The sequence below is a fragment of the Crocuta crocuta genome, unplaced genomic scaffold (assembly GCF_008692635.1).
Source record: "Crocuta crocuta isolate KB4526 unplaced genomic scaffold, BGI_CrCroc_1.0 scaffold233, whole genome shotgun sequence".
Classification (NCBI taxonomy): Eukaryota; Metazoa; Chordata; class Mammalia; order Carnivora; family Hyaenidae; genus Crocuta; species Crocuta crocuta.
Window position 1 is genome coordinate 7,989,870 of NW_027529526.1, and position 17,103 is coordinate 8,006,972.

At 33.6% G+C, this 17,103-nt stretch overlaps 1 protein-coding gene across 4 annotated transcripts in view; it reads right to left on the reverse strand.

Annotated features, from left to right (window-relative positions):
* Positions 1-17,103, reverse strand: part of USP47 (ubiquitin specific peptidase 47) — a 111,534-nt gene that overhangs the window by 53,956 nt on the left and 40,475 nt on the right. For 2 of the 4 annotated variants that reach the window (XM_077761191.1, XM_077761190.1), the window contains 5 exons: positions 12,020-12,223; positions 8,533-8,646; positions 6,906-7,044; positions 2,258-2,354; positions 388-533 (listed from right to left, as the gene is read on the reverse strand). In XM_077761191.1, the coding sequence (XP_077617317.1) occupies positions 388-533; positions 2,258-2,354; positions 6,906-7,044; positions 8,533-8,646; positions 12,020-12,223 (700 nt within the window). The remainder of the gene's footprint in view (positions 1-387; positions 534-2,257; positions 2,355-6,905; positions 7,045-8,532; positions 8,647-12,019; positions 12,224-17,103) is intronic. The other 2 variants (XM_077761192.1, XM_077761193.1) reach the window with 2 other exon arrangements.

Here is a 17,103-nt window from a genome sequence, read left to right on the forward strand (position 1 = left end):
AATCACAAGCAAAAGAATCAAGAGATCTTAGTATTTTATAAATAATACATGCTTTATGGTGCTATGATATTTGCTATTTTTGTTATGTTTCACTGTAGAGTTAAGAAATATCTTAAGAAAAATCTGGAACAACAAACTTTAAAAGTTTTAGTTTAAGTACATAAAAGTGAAGTTTAACCAAACTTAGATGACAAGAAAATTTTAATTTATCAAAAATTTACCCTGAGAACTTAAATTTTACAAATAAGTTACTTCTAAATCCCAGCAAAAAGCAATGAAAAGGTTTATGGTAAAGTTAATTAATTGTTAATACATATCATTTATAATACTGTCTCCCAGAATTCCTTTGAATATTAGAAACACTTATCATTACATGAAAATTAGTACCCTCACTACTATCCCATCCAAAGCTCCTTGTAACGTCTGTGGTTTCAATTGCTCTCTTTTTGCTGGTTTGTAACAAAACAAAAAGCCTTTGAAGTTGGTAAGGGATACTTGTCACTGGATCTTCTTCAGATTCTTCAAATTCCCACCTATTGAAATAAAATATTTTAAAATTACTTATAAAATATTTTTATATTCTTAAACCATCATTAATGATAACATCATATAAGACCTTTGAATATTAACTGAAGCTATTATTATCATCCGACAAAATAGTAGCTTTTCTCTAATTCATAAATTCAGAAGAAATTTAGACTTTAACAAAAAGAAGGTCTAAGAAGGCAACATGAATGAAAGGCAAAGCTCATCTAAAAGTAACCCATAGAGCTTGAATCTGATCAAGACTCCTGTCCTAATTATTAATTCATTCAGGGAACAGAACAATATTAAAAGACACTATGGCATGCAACTAGCAAAATCCAAACTGTGGAAAACTACAGGACAAATGACATCAGTTTTCCATACATATATTTTCAAAAAAACAAATTGCAGAGAAAAGAATATGGAAGGGGATTAAAACAGATTAAGAATCTAATAAATCAGTTTTACTGTATGGCTCTTGTTTGGATCCCGATTTGAACAGACTGCTTAAAAAAATTATGAGGCAATCAGGAAAACCTCAGCACTGACCTGAGATAATTTACAGATGACATGACGAGGGTATGCTTCCAAATAATCAGATTGGAGAGTATTAGATAAAAAAGACTGGTCATTAGTTGATAATATCCAAAGCTGCGTGATGGGTACAGAGGGATTCATTACAATGTCCATTTTCACAAGTAAACTCAGATGATGAGCTTACATATGAATGTAATGGTAGTATAGTGTTGTCTGAGCAACACAACCAATATTAAAAGTTCCAAGAATACTTTAAATACATATTTGCAGTAATTTCAAGGATATTATATAAGAGTAGCACAGAAAAAAAGGAAAAATCAGTTAATTTGTACTTTAAAATGTCTTAAAAAATAAGTTATGTACACCTTAAAGAAAATATACAAAACAAGAACATATTAAATGTATTATAAGATATTCATAAAAATAGTTGTCTGACTTTAGTTTATTTAAATATGGACTTTGTTTTATAGAGCATTTTAAAATGCCTAGAGTATATACAGTCTTTTATAAACACACACATACACACACCCCAATGTTATATTTTAATTAGAAACAAAGTTTGTAAGTTTAAAAAGATGACTTTGTTTCTTAAACTGAGAAGTGAAAAGAAAGGAGAATATAGTTTACATACTTGGATTATCTCAAAAGGCAGTTAACATTTCTTTATAAAGATGTTAAAGCTAGGGGCACCTGCGTAGCTTAGTCTGTTAAGCGTCTGACTCTTGATTTCAGCTCAGGTCATGATCTCACAGTGGTGGGATTGAGCCCCAGGTCGGGCTCTGCACTGACAGCTGCTTGGGATTCTTTCTTTCCTTCTCTCTCTGCCCCTCCCTGCTTGCTCTCTCTCTCTCAATCTCTCTCAAAATAAGTAAATAAATAAACTTTAAAAAAAAATAAAGATATTAAAGCTATAAGTGAGAGCTTAAATAAAGTTATTTATCCCAAATATAAATCTTATTAATTTTATCCTTTGCTAGTCTACGCACTTCTAGTTCTCTCTCTGCACAAATTTTTCATATGCCAATCTCTCAAAACATTTTTTTCTTACATACTATTCAATGTGTGTCTTTATGAAGTGAGAAATTCCCCAAATTTTACAAATAAGTATAAGAAGGTAAATTGGATTTTATCAGTTGAAACCTATACTTTTCACTCTGAAATCAATTTTATTTATAAAACCCTTTTGAATACTCACTTATATAATGCATTCCTAAACTCAGGAGTCATAAAAAGTGTTTGCAGAAGGCTATTCAAGTAGCAAGTCATTGCTTGGTTTACTAATCCCACATATCCTTTAAAAAGAAAACACAAATATATGTAAATCAGCATTTACATTAAAAATACCAAAAAAGAAAGCTTAATAGGAATTGAATGAACAGTGAAAACTGAGAGTTTAAGGTTACTCAGTTGGAAATTATTTTCATTTTTTCTATAGCACATAAGACTTTTTTCCTAAAATGTACTCTACGTAGTAAACCTTGTTTCTCAGAAAAAGTGAGAATATCTTATTCAAAGTCCAGAGACAGATATTATCTAGCATCTAATAAATTTTAAAGAGGAACACTTCAATATAAGTATGTTTAACTGACATAAAAATAATCTTGTTTCCCAAATTTACTTTATCACACACCCAAAACAGGAAAACTATAACCAATTTATGCCAAGAATTAATAACAAAGGAGATAAATTCATTAGATAAAACTAAGAGTGACTTCCTCTATTTTAACAAGCCCATGAAGTATGAGATTCTATACATCAAAGAGTAACTATACTCTGCAAAGAGTGACTATAAAAAGGGAAGTCAGAAGTAGGGGAAGAATAGAGAGAGGAAGAGGGAAAGGGAGGAGGGAAAAAAGAAGAAGAATATATATAGGAATTTAGAATTTAAGTGAATGATTAGAATTATTTGGCTTTGTATATCTGATTGGACATGGCTACCACTGTTGAGAACATTTTTGGAATGTCTCTTTTGAAGTAGATTTCAGGCCTAGTTTATGAGATACACATATACAAAAAAAAAAAGTCAGTCTCATCATTTTAGTTTACCTCATTATGTGAGCAGAATGTGCTAAACACTTTGCTTAATAATTAAGTTTATTTACTCCCACTTAATACTAAAGGGTGTTTCCAAAAAAAAAAAAAACCCTTCAATTTTTCTCAGTATATATGCTGAAGGTGTTCATTGAAGCCTTTCAAAATACTTTTTCAGCTTTCCAATTATCAAAATGTCTTGAGAAATGGTAGGTTTTGTAGGCAACTATCCTGCCGAAAGCGATGGAAGAACAAACAAATATGCATGCTAAGTCTTCATCGGTTGTGGAAAAGAGAAATAGATTCCACATTACCTGTATGGCTCTAAGAAGAGATGGAGTAGCTACCTACTTTTCACTTGGGACTAAGGTTCAAGTTTTGATTTCTAATGCCTTTTATATTTAAGAATACGGTGTTTATATATTCTATTCTACATTGTTATAGAATTATAAACTGCTTCAATTCCTAGCCAACCCCCACCTGAGTTGTTCTCATAGCACCCTGACTTTAATCCATATCTGAGCTTTCAGCACAGTGTCCGGTAATGACCTATCTACTTATATGTCTTCCCCATCAGACTGTGAGGGGAAGTGTCAAGTCTGATTTATCTCTTTATCCTACTACTTAGCACAGCAGCAGGTGAACTTAAGCAGAAAGTGTATATATGACTTACAAATAACACAAATCTGTAGGATATGTGGCCTGATTATGCATAATGAAGCATTATTTCATTCTTAGTTCATATAAACAAATTCTTCCTCACAAACAACAGTGCTTTGGCCATGATACCAGGTTGTTTTACTTTTTCTACAATCCCTCAACAGTGAGGATGAATACATATACCTATAGACCAATCATGTATCATTTATATGTGGCCTTGTTTCCCCTCCCTGGGCTTAAAAAAAAAGGATGGTAGGAGAAGGATTTAATGGAAGGAAGGAGTAACACACTTAATTACTGCCATCGTTCTTTATTTTGTCATTAGCAATAAAAATCATATAGAAAAATCTATGGTCACTGTACTTGATTTAGCACCATATTTTGCAAAGAATGAACAATGTATCGCATAAAGGTACTATTTTTCAAAACTATAAAGATTTTAGTGATTCTAATAAAAGCGCTATTGAATAGTAGAAATCTTATCATTAAGCACTGTCTAAATCAATAAACTTCAAATGACACGTTATCACGTGGGTGCTACATCTGAAATAGCTGTGAATCAATCTTTTAAATGTGAGCTAGTAAGGGAGAAGAAGATGAAAACATGTCATTTTGTAAGGGCACATGCAGAAAAAAATTCTGAACAGAACCAGCAGGTAACAAATAGGCCAAATGAAGTAGAATGTAACAGGCCAACTCCTGGAGTTGATTAAATAAAAAGAATTGTTAAAGAAACCAGCCAAGGAAAGTTATCTTGGATTCAGATAATGGAAACACCCTCGTTACAAAGTTTCTAATCACCTGCAAGTCCTCATTAGCCTTCAATCCACTCCTTGTCCCTTAATGCTCATACACACAATACCCCACCCTGCCCACCCCTATCATCTCCTGTCAACAGCGACTGTCTATGGGAAAGTTGGTAGACAGGGGAGACAGAAAAGAATATATCAAATCTCCAAATCTCTTGCATTATGGAGAAATGTGTTCCTAGAGTCCTGAGTCAAAATCATGACAGCATCTTTCAATAAAATCATTTGGTACATGGCACCAAGATTTACACTAATTTAAGGAAAATGAAAATTCAATAACAAAATTCTTTTTGAACCACAACTCCTTTGGATGCTTATAGACTATTTTAATTCAGAAAGGCAGCACTCCTAGAACACTAGAGGGAAAATGTACAGGTAGGGAAAAAGAGGGGAGGAGAGGTGTGTGAGCAACAATAACTGGGAATGAAGGCTGCCATTACATGACAATGTAGATCAAAGGCTTCTAAATTTTTTTAAATTAAATTTCAACTTAGTAATTCAATTACTGAGAATTTTCCCCTAAGGGAATAATCAAAGATAAGAAAAAAAAACTTACATACAAGAATGTTCATCATAACATCAGTAATAATTAAACAGCTTAAATATCTAAACTATACAATGAAATACTGGTTTTCAGCCATTCAAAACTCTACTAAAATACTACTGAATAGCACTAAAAAATGCTTATAATATAGTATTAAGGAAAAAATACATACAGATCAAAAAATGCTCATAATATGATTCCTCCACTTTCTCAAAAGCACAGATATGGAGGAAAGATAAAACAGAAATAAACAAAATCACTGTAAGTAGTTTCTGCTGGTAGCACTGTCAGTGATTTTCACTTTCTTCATTTTAAAGCATGACGATAAGCATATATTACACTTGTACAAAGAAAGAATTTTTTTAAAAGTATGAGTCTCTAGAAATTTATAGGCATCATAGAGCCATAGAATATACAGCACAAAGGAGGAGTTCTGCAAATACTCCTATTAAAGGACTAAACTGATTGTGAGAATACAAAGCAAATACTCCAAGAATCCTGATTTGTTAAATTTGGAACTTTCTCAACGTATTTCAACTATCTCAGAATAATCTAGGGTGCTTATTTAAAACAAAAGGCAATTTATCTACCCAGTATTCTGGGAAGTAATGCCTGGGAACCTACATTTTTAAGTATCCCCAAATGATTTTTAAAGAAATAAGAATCTGAGAATCACTACTCTAAACAGTGTAATGATAAAAAGCTTTATTATCTCCTATTATCTGAAATAGAAGATAATTTTGCATTCTTTGATTCCTGGTATATGACTGCAAAAAGTTCTACAGATATAAATGATCCTAAACACCAAACATGACCAACTTTTACTGGTATTTCCAGAACAAATACACCATTAAGCCTGTACAAATGATCAGCTATAAGGAAATTACTGTACATTTTAATTACAAAACATAGTAAATAGAAGATTACAGATCACGTTAGAACAAAATCTGCAATGTAATGTTATTATTTTCTTTTTATACTATATTTTTGCATATAATATTTAAGATCATCTCTGTTTTGAAGTTCTAAGAGTAAAAGTTCTGAGGTCACACCTAGCATTACCAGCTGTGCAATCAAAGACTTCTCGGAAGCCCAGTTTCCATTTAACATAAGTAATACTACCTTAGCAAAGGTTTGTTGTAAGATAAAATGTTATGTAAAAGTACCCAGACTATATTTAGGCAATTAACCAATTTTCTATATAAAGGAATAAACCTTTATATAAATAATTTCACTGCTCAATAGAAAAAATTGAAAAAAAATCAAAACCTAGGTTTAAAAATGTTTAGAAAAGCGTTAACAGGAATTTTTTAATTTCATGATTAATTTCAAACATATGATTTGATTAAACTAAAAGGTGACAGAGTAGGTCTAATAAAATAAGCCTGGCCCATCTGCTTCAAAATGGAAGTATCCCCTATAGTTTATTCTGATCCAAAAAGATAGAATGGAAACATTCCTTTCCAAAGAAAGTCAACTTCAGAAATTTAAGATAAAATTCAAAATAGAAACTTATCAAAAAGAAAAGTCTTCCTTCAAAATATAATATTCAATATTTTTCACTTTATTACTAAATAGTGGCAGTAACAATATAGTAAAACCAACATGGAGTTGAGAGAAAGGGAAACCATATTATGGCTCTAATTTTATCGCTGCTACCTAGTAATCTTGCTTTTGGTCTCAGTTCTCTAATCCACAAAATGAGGGGACTAGGCTTGAGATCTCCAAGATTACTCTGGGTCTAACACAGTATGATTTTACGAAAATACAACCACAACAACAATAATAAAAAAACTTACCAGTTTCTGATTTATTGAGGATAGATGAATAGGAGTAGTTTTGGCTGACATAATCACTGGTAGAGCCCACAGAACCTTCTCTTGGAAGTGGACCTATAAATCGGTCATGGACACTATCATCCCCAGCACTGGAATCCTCCTAAAATGCAGCAAAACCAATATTTAACAAATGGCTTATGTTGCTGAAACAATGAGAAAAATACAACAGCAATCATACTAACTGCTGAGGCAATGAAAAAAAAACATGAGGCCTTACAATTACCACCAAGACATTCAAAGGAATGTACACCCTCACCATTTCCTACAGGAAGGCTTCAAAAGACACCCAATGTAAAACACTTTGGAAAGATGCTCATGTCTCCTTTCCAAGTTCTCACTTTTGCAATTGTCCTTAATTCTTTTTCAATTTTTGTTTATGAGAGGACAAAGTTCCACTGTGAACTCTTTTGAGGACAAGAAGCTATCATTCATTTTTACATCGTCCTTGCCCAGCAGGCCTGGCAGGTAGGGCATACTTAAAAAGGGTTGGATGAAATGGATTGTTTCCTGCTGTCTCCACTAAGAAACTTCCTATTAGTGAGGAAGATGTCAAAAAGGATTCAGGGATATAAAATTAGCGTAAGCAATTAAGACAGAGCTGAAGAGTAATTACTATGCATTTTAATACATGACTTCCTAAATTGTGGATCTAGAGCTCCCTAAATTAATAGCTAATTTATATTTCAATGTCGTTCAGACAAATTAAAATCTTCTCATGAGGTCATAAAAATAAATGATGGGATAAAGCACATTCTAGTATTGCTTCAGTATGGATGCTCTGTGTTTAACTACTGTCTACTGTCCAGACAGGTATTCTATTTCACAAGAGAATTCTACATGAAAAGCATCAAATAGAAGAGCTTTTCTTGAGAGATGTTTCACTGAAGAAAAATGTTCTGAAAAAGTCCATAAACTCTCTATGCCTTACTTTCCTGAGTCTGTAAAACAGCAAGGTAAACCAGACCAGGTTTTCTCAATCTTTTTTAGGAATGCCCCTCAAATTGGGAATTACTGGATTAGATGATCTATACAGCCACTGGACCAGGAAGGAAAGCCTACTGAAATAGGAATTGAGGCAAATACTAAAAGAACAGAAATAAAGCATGTAACTTACAAACTAGTTATTCCAAAAAGAAGGGGGGAAGGTGGGAGCAAAATGTCAGAGTAGAGAATTCTGTGGGTCTGTCCCTAGCCCAAAATATGGAAAAATCTAGGCTTAACTGCCAAGGACTTAACAGCAACCACACAAATACTTAACCAAAGGAAAAACGCCACTGAAACACCGCAGAAGATCTCTGTGGTATTCTAACTTATCCTAGATCCACCTCATCCCTGTTATGGTGGTACCCTTGAAGATGGCAAACTCTGTTCTCAGTGCAGCAACAAACTATATACACAAACAGTGCTTTTGGACAGCCCACTGTTACCATGTTAACATATACACTTGTAAGAAGCCAACATAAAATAGAGAAATAATTTATTATATATAAACTACAAATCCATATTTCTTCTCCCTCCTTTGAAATATTGTTTCTCAACAGTGACAGTCCACAAAAATTATGAATATGGGGCTTTTTAAATAGTTTACCAGCAGTATTTGAGGCTGTTCACCATCTTTATCTGTCAAATGCAGAAAGTTCTTCTTTCCTGGCTCAAAATTAGCATCAAGAAGAGACTTGTCACTGGTATGGTCCAGTGGAGCCTATGGGCATAAAATAAAATATCCCAGATTATGAGAAACATTAATTATAATAAAATAAAACAAGTAATACATAAATGAACTCATGTCTACAATCCTTGTGCTCAAACACTAATTTTTAAAATGAAGAGTCTGGTAAATTCTGTTAATCTAGACTTGGAATTACTTCATTTACTCATATATTAGGATGGCTAAGCCCAGTGACAGTGCATATACTGACAGGTATCCCAGATGTTCATATTTCCCAACATCTTAAAAAACTGGAGAGTGGGGATGCCTGGGTGGCTCAGTAGGTTGGGCGTCTGACTTCGGCTCAGGTCATGATTTCACAGTTCATGGGTTTGAGCCCTGCATTGGGCTCTGTGCTGACAGCTAGTTCAGAGCCTGGAGCCTGTTTCAGATTCTGTGTCTCCCTCTCTCTCTGACCCTTCCCTGCTCATGCTGGCTGGCTGTCTCTCTCTCTCTCTCTCAGAAATAAATAAAACCTAAAAAAAAAAAATTGAAAATCAAAACTGGAGAGTAAAAAGGTAAAGAAAGTTAAGAAGTAATGTTAAGTATTGTGCAAAAAAAATAATTATAAACATCTGTGTTTCTATGTTCTTTAAAATGTCTGTTATATAGTATGTAACAAATTTTCATGAAGACTAGCTAATTTTATATTTACTAATAACTATAAAAACATGTTTTGATATATGAAGATGGGAATTCCCAGGTAAGCAACACACTAAGCAATCTAACCAAAATAATTATGTAATATACCAAAATGGGCACTTTCAGAAAGACTCCTTAAGGAACAACTTGTCCTAGTATATGATAACCTGTTTCAAGTTCACTGCCAGGATCCAGAGGATTCTGGGAGGATGGAAGTGATCATTCTTGAAAATTAAACATCTAAGATAAGTAATCTTTACCTAACTCTTTTGTCTGATAGGGCAATTTCATTCTGATACACTCTGGGTGGTGGATGAGACGGAGTTCTGTGTGCTGCAAGTCTACGGTAGGGACTCACCCATGCACTAGTCCATTGTTGAAAAAATAAGAGATGAAATGAACACCTTGTTCTTTTGTCCTAAAACTATTTTGTTATATTAAGAGATGTTTTTAATGTTTCTAAGACATGAGGAATGCCACCTTAGAAAAACTTATTTTATAGAAATGCCTTTCTTAGGAACTTACATTATATAAAAGTTTAGGTATTAAGGATAAAAATACAAAACCTAACTATAAAAGATGCTGTCCCTTGCTATTTGTGTGACTCTGAGCAAGTTACCTCCATTTCCCCATGACTCAGCTTCTTTACCTCTAACATGAGGCTATAACATCACCTACCTCACAGAGTGCGTTATAAGGACTAAATGAGATTATATCTATAGAGTCTTATACCAGAACGTTACTAAGCACATAATAAGTTCAAAATAAGTATTAAGTATATAAAATAACAAACTTATATGATCTCTCTTAACTGGCTTACATCTAGAAATCCATGAGAAAAATGGGACACAGGAAATCGGAAGCTAAGAGAAGCCACATGGAAGGAGCAAAGGTATATTTGCATCCTTTACATTCTCTGATAAAAGATCGGAGAATATAGCTGGAATACGTAGAATGTTTTACCTCAACAAATGTGCCTGTGTGTATGAGCTTGTGAGTAGCTAAGTGCGTTAGGTTTTCCCAGAAGTATACATAACACAGGTGAAAGAATATACTTTCAGAAATGTACAGTAAGCAAATAAAAATACAGAAGTCAAGTACTTGAAGTCAGTCATAGCTACACAAAGAGAAGTAGATAATCCTGACATAGAGCTATTTAAACATAGTCTATATGTTAATTTAACACACATTTTTGGAGTGTCTAAGGAAGCTATCTATGGAAGATGCAAAATTAATACTATGAGGTCCCAGCCACTAAAATACACACATTGTACCATATGGAAAGACACAAATGAATAATAACTATAATAAAAAGAAAGTTCTGATAAGTGGTATAGCAGAAGAAAAAGTACAATCAGGGGTCAAAGAGAAGGATTTTTAAGGTGGCATGAGGAAACAACATGTAAGGCTTCTTAAAAAAAAAAAAGACTAGGGGAGACATACGTGACAGTATAGAACTATCCTTTAAAAAGAGGCAACATTAGAAGTTACATGGTGATATAACATGGAATATTCAAAGTTTCAAGTTAAATATTATTTCTGTTTGTATATCTTGTTGGACTACTGATTTTACTGATTAATTTCAGAGGGGAAAAAGTTGGTTAATTTAAAACATTAGGTCTATATTTTAAAAATGCAAACACATTATGGAATAGGAAGCAAAATACCATGGATTTTAAGGGCAAATCAAGCAACATCAAACATCTTCGATTCATCTATGGACCCAATTAAAACTCTGCCCTCCAAATATCACAGAGATAACACATTTGATTTCATTTCACATCAGAGGTATTTTCCTAGAGAACTTAAGAATAGCAATGACACAGGACAGAAAGAGGTAATATAAGCAAAGGCAGGGAGATGGAAATTTATGTTAAGGAAACAAATTTTTTAAAAAGTTAAAAAAAAAAAAAAGAAAAGAAAACAAATTAGTCCAGTATCTGGGAGCTACGTTTACAAAGTCTTAAAGGACCCACTGTAGCTTGTCTACAAGCTTACTAGCTTAGGATAGCTAACTTTTAATTGGTGAGCAGTTATACCATTTCCAAAATTATCCTAATAGTGGAGATGAGATCCAACTCAATGGTCTCTCCCATGCAAAGTGATCAATGCCTCCTCTTTGCACTCAAAACAAGCTTATAATAGATTACTTCAAACACATTAGTATAATTATTTGCCAATACATCTATTTCTATAACAGGACTGTGAGATCTTGAAGCAAAAGTCATGGTAACACCAATCTTCTTGATCAGGTGCCTACAACTGTATATGGTACATAATCTCTGTTAACATGGATGTATATCCTTCCTCTCCTTTTCCTTTCATACACATTTTTCTCTTCTTTTCCAAAAATTAGATTATAAAATACACATGATTCCATATTCTCTTTTTTCACTTAAAAAGATGAATATCATGCCATGCAGTGAATGTTGGGAAATTTTCTATAGTTGATACAATAGGATAGTCCTCTTACATGAATGAATTAAAAAACTAATGTCATTATGCAAACTTTAGGGTAAGGAAATGCTGAATCCAGAATAAAGGCAAAGGGATGAAGAGGATCCAGTCACTGAGCTGCACACAGGCTCTAAATTATTTATTACAGTTTTGCTTATGATATTAAAAAAGGTTCAGGATTTAATATACTATTAATAACAAGAATAATAATAACGACTATGGTATTATTAGTAGCTTAAGAGAACATGCTTTAAGTCTAGAGTTTTACCATATCAGCAGTATTGATTCCATTTCCCCACACTAAATCAAAGGTTCCATTTATGTAGCCTACTTTGTTGGCCACATCCTCAAAGAGCTTCCTGAGTGGAGTAGAAGCTGGCAAATTTAAAGTGATCCGTTCATTCACGGTCTTTGAATTAGTAGTATCTTGTATTATACATAAAACTCTAGGTTCTTCAGCAGCATTTTCTATCTGAAATTAAAACAAACAAACATTGTTTATCTTTAAAGAAAACCAAAACAATTATAATTAACCATATTTTCTATGATTAAATGTAAACATATCCCACAAAATATTATTTTCTCTAAGCTAGTATTATTGTTTTGTTATGTCTGAAAGAGACTGTAATGGATATGTCAAACACATAAAGCACCGTATGTGTTTGTTTTGGAAAAACTAGGGTATATTTAGGAATCAACATTCATTCTTGTGGGTATCTGCTTTCACCTTTTTAAGGCTATAAATCAATGGTCAACAAGTTGCAAAGACAGCATATTTGAGCAATTTTCATTTGAAAGTAATAAAATCTGGTCCTTGAAAATGTGTCATTACCATGCTAGCACAGTCGAATCTAGCACTTCTGGGTTTTTTGAAGAAACAGAAAGGGAACTGTGTAGAAATAAGTGAAGACTGTCTAAAATTGCAAAATCCCTAACAAGGGGACACAGGCAACCAGGCCCCCTGATCTTTATGTTACTATACCTGTAGACCAGATGTCCAAACCTCATTTATCAGTGTGTTGGGAACTGGCAAGCTTATCTAACCAGATTAGGCAGCAGAAGCAAGTAAAGAAAAGCAAAGGGAACAAACTTTTCAATTACCAACTTAGAAGAAAGTTAGGGTCACAAATTTTCTTCCTTCTTTTTCATCTAGTACATAACTCAGTAATTACCAAGACAAAAAAATTTCAAAGGAGACTTTCTCCAAGAGGCTATGCCCTCCCTCTCAAGCTGTTGAAGGACATTGCTTTTCTTTTTCACTTTCCACCGGGGTAGTAGGCTGCATCAGATCCTTTAGTGCAAGAAGTTCTTTCCCTCCTTCTCCTATAATGCCAAACTCAGTGAATGGCACCATCATCTACCTGCTGCTGAAACTAGAGTTGAGCATCTTCCTCATCTCTTCCCTCTTCTTCACCTCAAACAATCACCAAAATTCCATCAATTCTACCTTCTGAATATCTCTTGAGCCATCTTCCTTTCTCTTTATTCCTGTCTGCAGCAATCAAAATCTTATACCAAGATTATGGCAATAGCTTCATGAGAGGTTTAACTTTTTCTAATCTTATCTTCCTTCAATCCAGAATAGTATTTTAACATGCAAATCTGATTATGCAAATCTCTTGCTTCCCCTCAAAATCAAGTGCAGCAGTCATTTAACTGAGGGAAGTCTCACCATTCCCATAATAGGCTTTACAGAAATATGAACTATACACAGTGGCTATGTATACTATAATTTCTTTCTGTCCTTCTATTTTACAACAATAACAACTCCAAACTTTTGTTGCTTCTATATTACTCATTTTTAAACAATAATTATTATCATTGAATAGTATTAAAGACAGGATAGCCACAAGGTTTATCTATTTGTTTGGTGGAGCAACACAATTATAATGTTTCTGCTACGTACAATTGTGAGTTTGCAAGAGATTATTTAAATTAAGTTAATCCAAGTAGTTTAGAATAGAAATAAATTTCTATAAAAGCATAATGTTTAAAGTAGATTGGTTAGCACAATATTCAGACAATCAAAGTATTTAACTATAAATAAGAATCCATTTAAAATGGAAAAAAGGAAAATACATTTCTATAAAATAAACAGAATAACAAAAAAAAAAAGCATTAGTAATACATTTCTCAGAAGGGGTGGGGGGGGAGGCTTCCTCTACAAACTTAAGATGTTATATTAACACATGTAATGACTGTTTCACACATTTTGATCCCAAACTGAGGAACATAATGTGGGCCTTTTTAAACTCTAGTTTACAGTAAAAGAATGAACAATTCAAAATAACTTTCAAATAGGAAAGATCCATTTTCATAGTTTCAAACAAAAGACTTCAGATGTAAAGTCAAGTTTTCCAGGTAGAAAATACCATGGGTCCAGATTTTAAAACCTCAGATAGGTTGGAATTGAAGGTCTAAGGAAGATGACCCTACCAAATTCAGAAATCCAAAGTGCTAGCATAATAGTGTACATCAGAGTGAGGATGCAGCAACATCATACGGCCACATGTTGGCTTTCCTGCTGCTTCTCCTAAATATGTGAGCATAAGGTACAGGCACTCTATTTCCACTCCATTCCTCCTTTTCCACTCAAAAATGTGGGGATATTATCTCCAAAGGAATCTCATCTGAAGACTAATGTACTACAGTAAATACAAAATGTAATCTCATGTGTACCTTTTATTCTTTTTAATGACAATGGCTTTCTTTTCTGTTAATTGTATAAAAATAACTTTGTTCTTTTTAAAAAATAGGAAGACTATAAAGGAAAAAACAGAAATCATCTGTAACCCAGTAATACACAGATACTATTTACATTTTGGAGTATATCCTTCCAAATATTTTGCCCACATACCCAAATATACATGCACACTTAAACACATACACTGGGTTAGAATATATATGCTGTTTTGTAATTTCTTTCTTTACTTGTAAATGTATCATGTAATCTTTGTGTGTCAAACTTTTTCTAACTTCTCATTTTTTAACAGTTGATAGCATTTTATTATATGGATTAACAATAATTTGTTCTATCAGTTCTATTTTACTGACTCTTAGGCTAGACTTCATTACATTTTAGTAATCATTCTGTGATGAACCTCTACATAAAACTGTGTGCTTTCCTATCTCCTTAAAATTCCTATAAGCAGAGTTTCTGGGCTAATTACATCTTACTCTTCAATTCAATTCTAGAATAAGGGAAACAAACAAAAAGCTCTCATATTCTTTAAGGCTCTAAGCTAGCCAGTTATAAATCTTAGTACTTCAGACTCTACCTTCTGGCCCTTGATTTCTAATTTAATCAAATATATGGTTATCATCCACAGACTACATGTAAATTTTACATAACACTATTGCCAACACTAATCACTCCCCCTACATACCTCCAATCTGAGACCTGATAAGAAAAAAATCATTTCTCAATTCTCAGATACCATCAATAAAGATATACCAATAGCTTTACAACAGTTTTTTAAGAAAAAAAAAAAAACACAACTCTACAATGTTGTATTAAATATGCAGATTTCCAAAACATTTAAATGTAAAAAGGTGTATCCTGGAATTAGGAAAATGGGGTAGCTACCATTCTTCATTTCTTTGGAGCTCTGCCCCTAATTGATCCCATTTACACCCAAAGGAAAAAGCAGGATCACTCTGAGGTAAATGAAAAATAGCTACAGATTCTTTGCCACTCATTATCTTTTTCCTTTTCCCATGAATCTGGACTGGCCTTGTGACCGGCTAGGACCAAAAGACTATGACATAAGTGACAATGTGTGATTTTAGGCAGGACCTTAAAAAAATCAGCATCTTCTGCTTTTGTACCTCTTGGAACATTCCCACTTATGAGTAAAAAAAAAAAAATCCACTTACCCTCGGACCACCATGATAGCCCTAACAATCCACACAGAGAACACATGCCCACATGAGAGGAGCATTGGGGTGTCTAATACCCAAGAAAAGCTTTCTTGGACATGCCATCCAAAGCCAGACACCAGCTAAATGCAGCCAAGTAATGATCCCAGATAACGTCACCCGGAGCAGAGAAACTGACCAGCTGAGCCTCTGCCCAAATCCCATCCCACTGAATTGTGAGCAAACAAACTAGTTGTTGTTTTAAGCCACTAAGTTTTGGGGTAGGCTCTTCTACAGCATTAGATAGCAAAAATGTACTTAAACACACTTAAGTACAGCAAGCACTAGATGGAAAGGATGTAGTGTTGGTGGTGTTGATAGCAGCAGGGAGGGCATCCATTTAAGCACTAAATCCAACATTAAGGCAAGGCATCTAAGGATACATCACAATTTAGGAAAGAGAGCACAATCTTTAAGTTAAAAGAGTTTTATGATTAATAAGAGAAAAAAGTTAAGAGAAAACAAGTGCAAAGTTTTAGAAAAGCCATGTTCCACCTGGGAAAATATTTCATATATCTTAGGTGAGCTGTGAGAGGAACACAAAGCTCTTGACATAGAAAATCTAGCTAGTTAGAAAAAAGGTACAATGTATAAAAGTAAAACTACTTATTTTATGGACAACTCATAGCAATATTACATGAGTGAGAATGGGGGTGGGGGGAAAGTCGGCAGCAGTTACATTACCACTGTGCATGCTAACAGTGTTTGGTCTGTGCCTGTCTGTGCTCACTTCAGAAACAAAGCTGGATTTCCTAACATACTCTGAAGAAAGAATTCTTGAAAAAACAAAGAAAAAAAAACCAACTTTAAGCCACATTGTTATTTACAAAAGATAAAGTACTGGGATAAAAACATTGAAAACATATTTTCTTCCAAAGATAAGCTCGCTGCTAGGGACAGCCTGCAGAGGTCGACAAGAGATAGTTCCGTCTGAGGGATCTCAGAGCCTGCCTGACAGCATGTTCACTTAAGTCATGTCATCTCCTTTTCTTGGCATTCCTAATAATTCTAAGTTCAAATCTGAGTTCTCTGAAATTAATGCCATAATTTTTGTTTCATTAAAAAATACTTCCTAGGTGTTTCTTATTTAAAAAGCAAGGTGTGTAATTGATGGCATATATTCAGAATGTATGAGCATGTAGAAAACAATATCAAACAAAATTCAAAGTTTCCAAGATGCAGATTTTTCTAAGAAAAAAGATAGAATTTTAAAACATTACAAAGGAACCTCTTTACCTCTAAATTTAATAGTCAACCCATTTTCTCTCAAGACTCTCTTCTTTTCAAAGTTATTACTAAGAATAGTATTATGGTTGCAAACTTACACACATTGAAGTCCGTTCTACCTACTTCTTGATATAGGAGCTGTCATGAGCTAGGAAATTAGGCCTTAGCACATTACCCTTCTGAGTATCTACAGTTAATACTGCCATA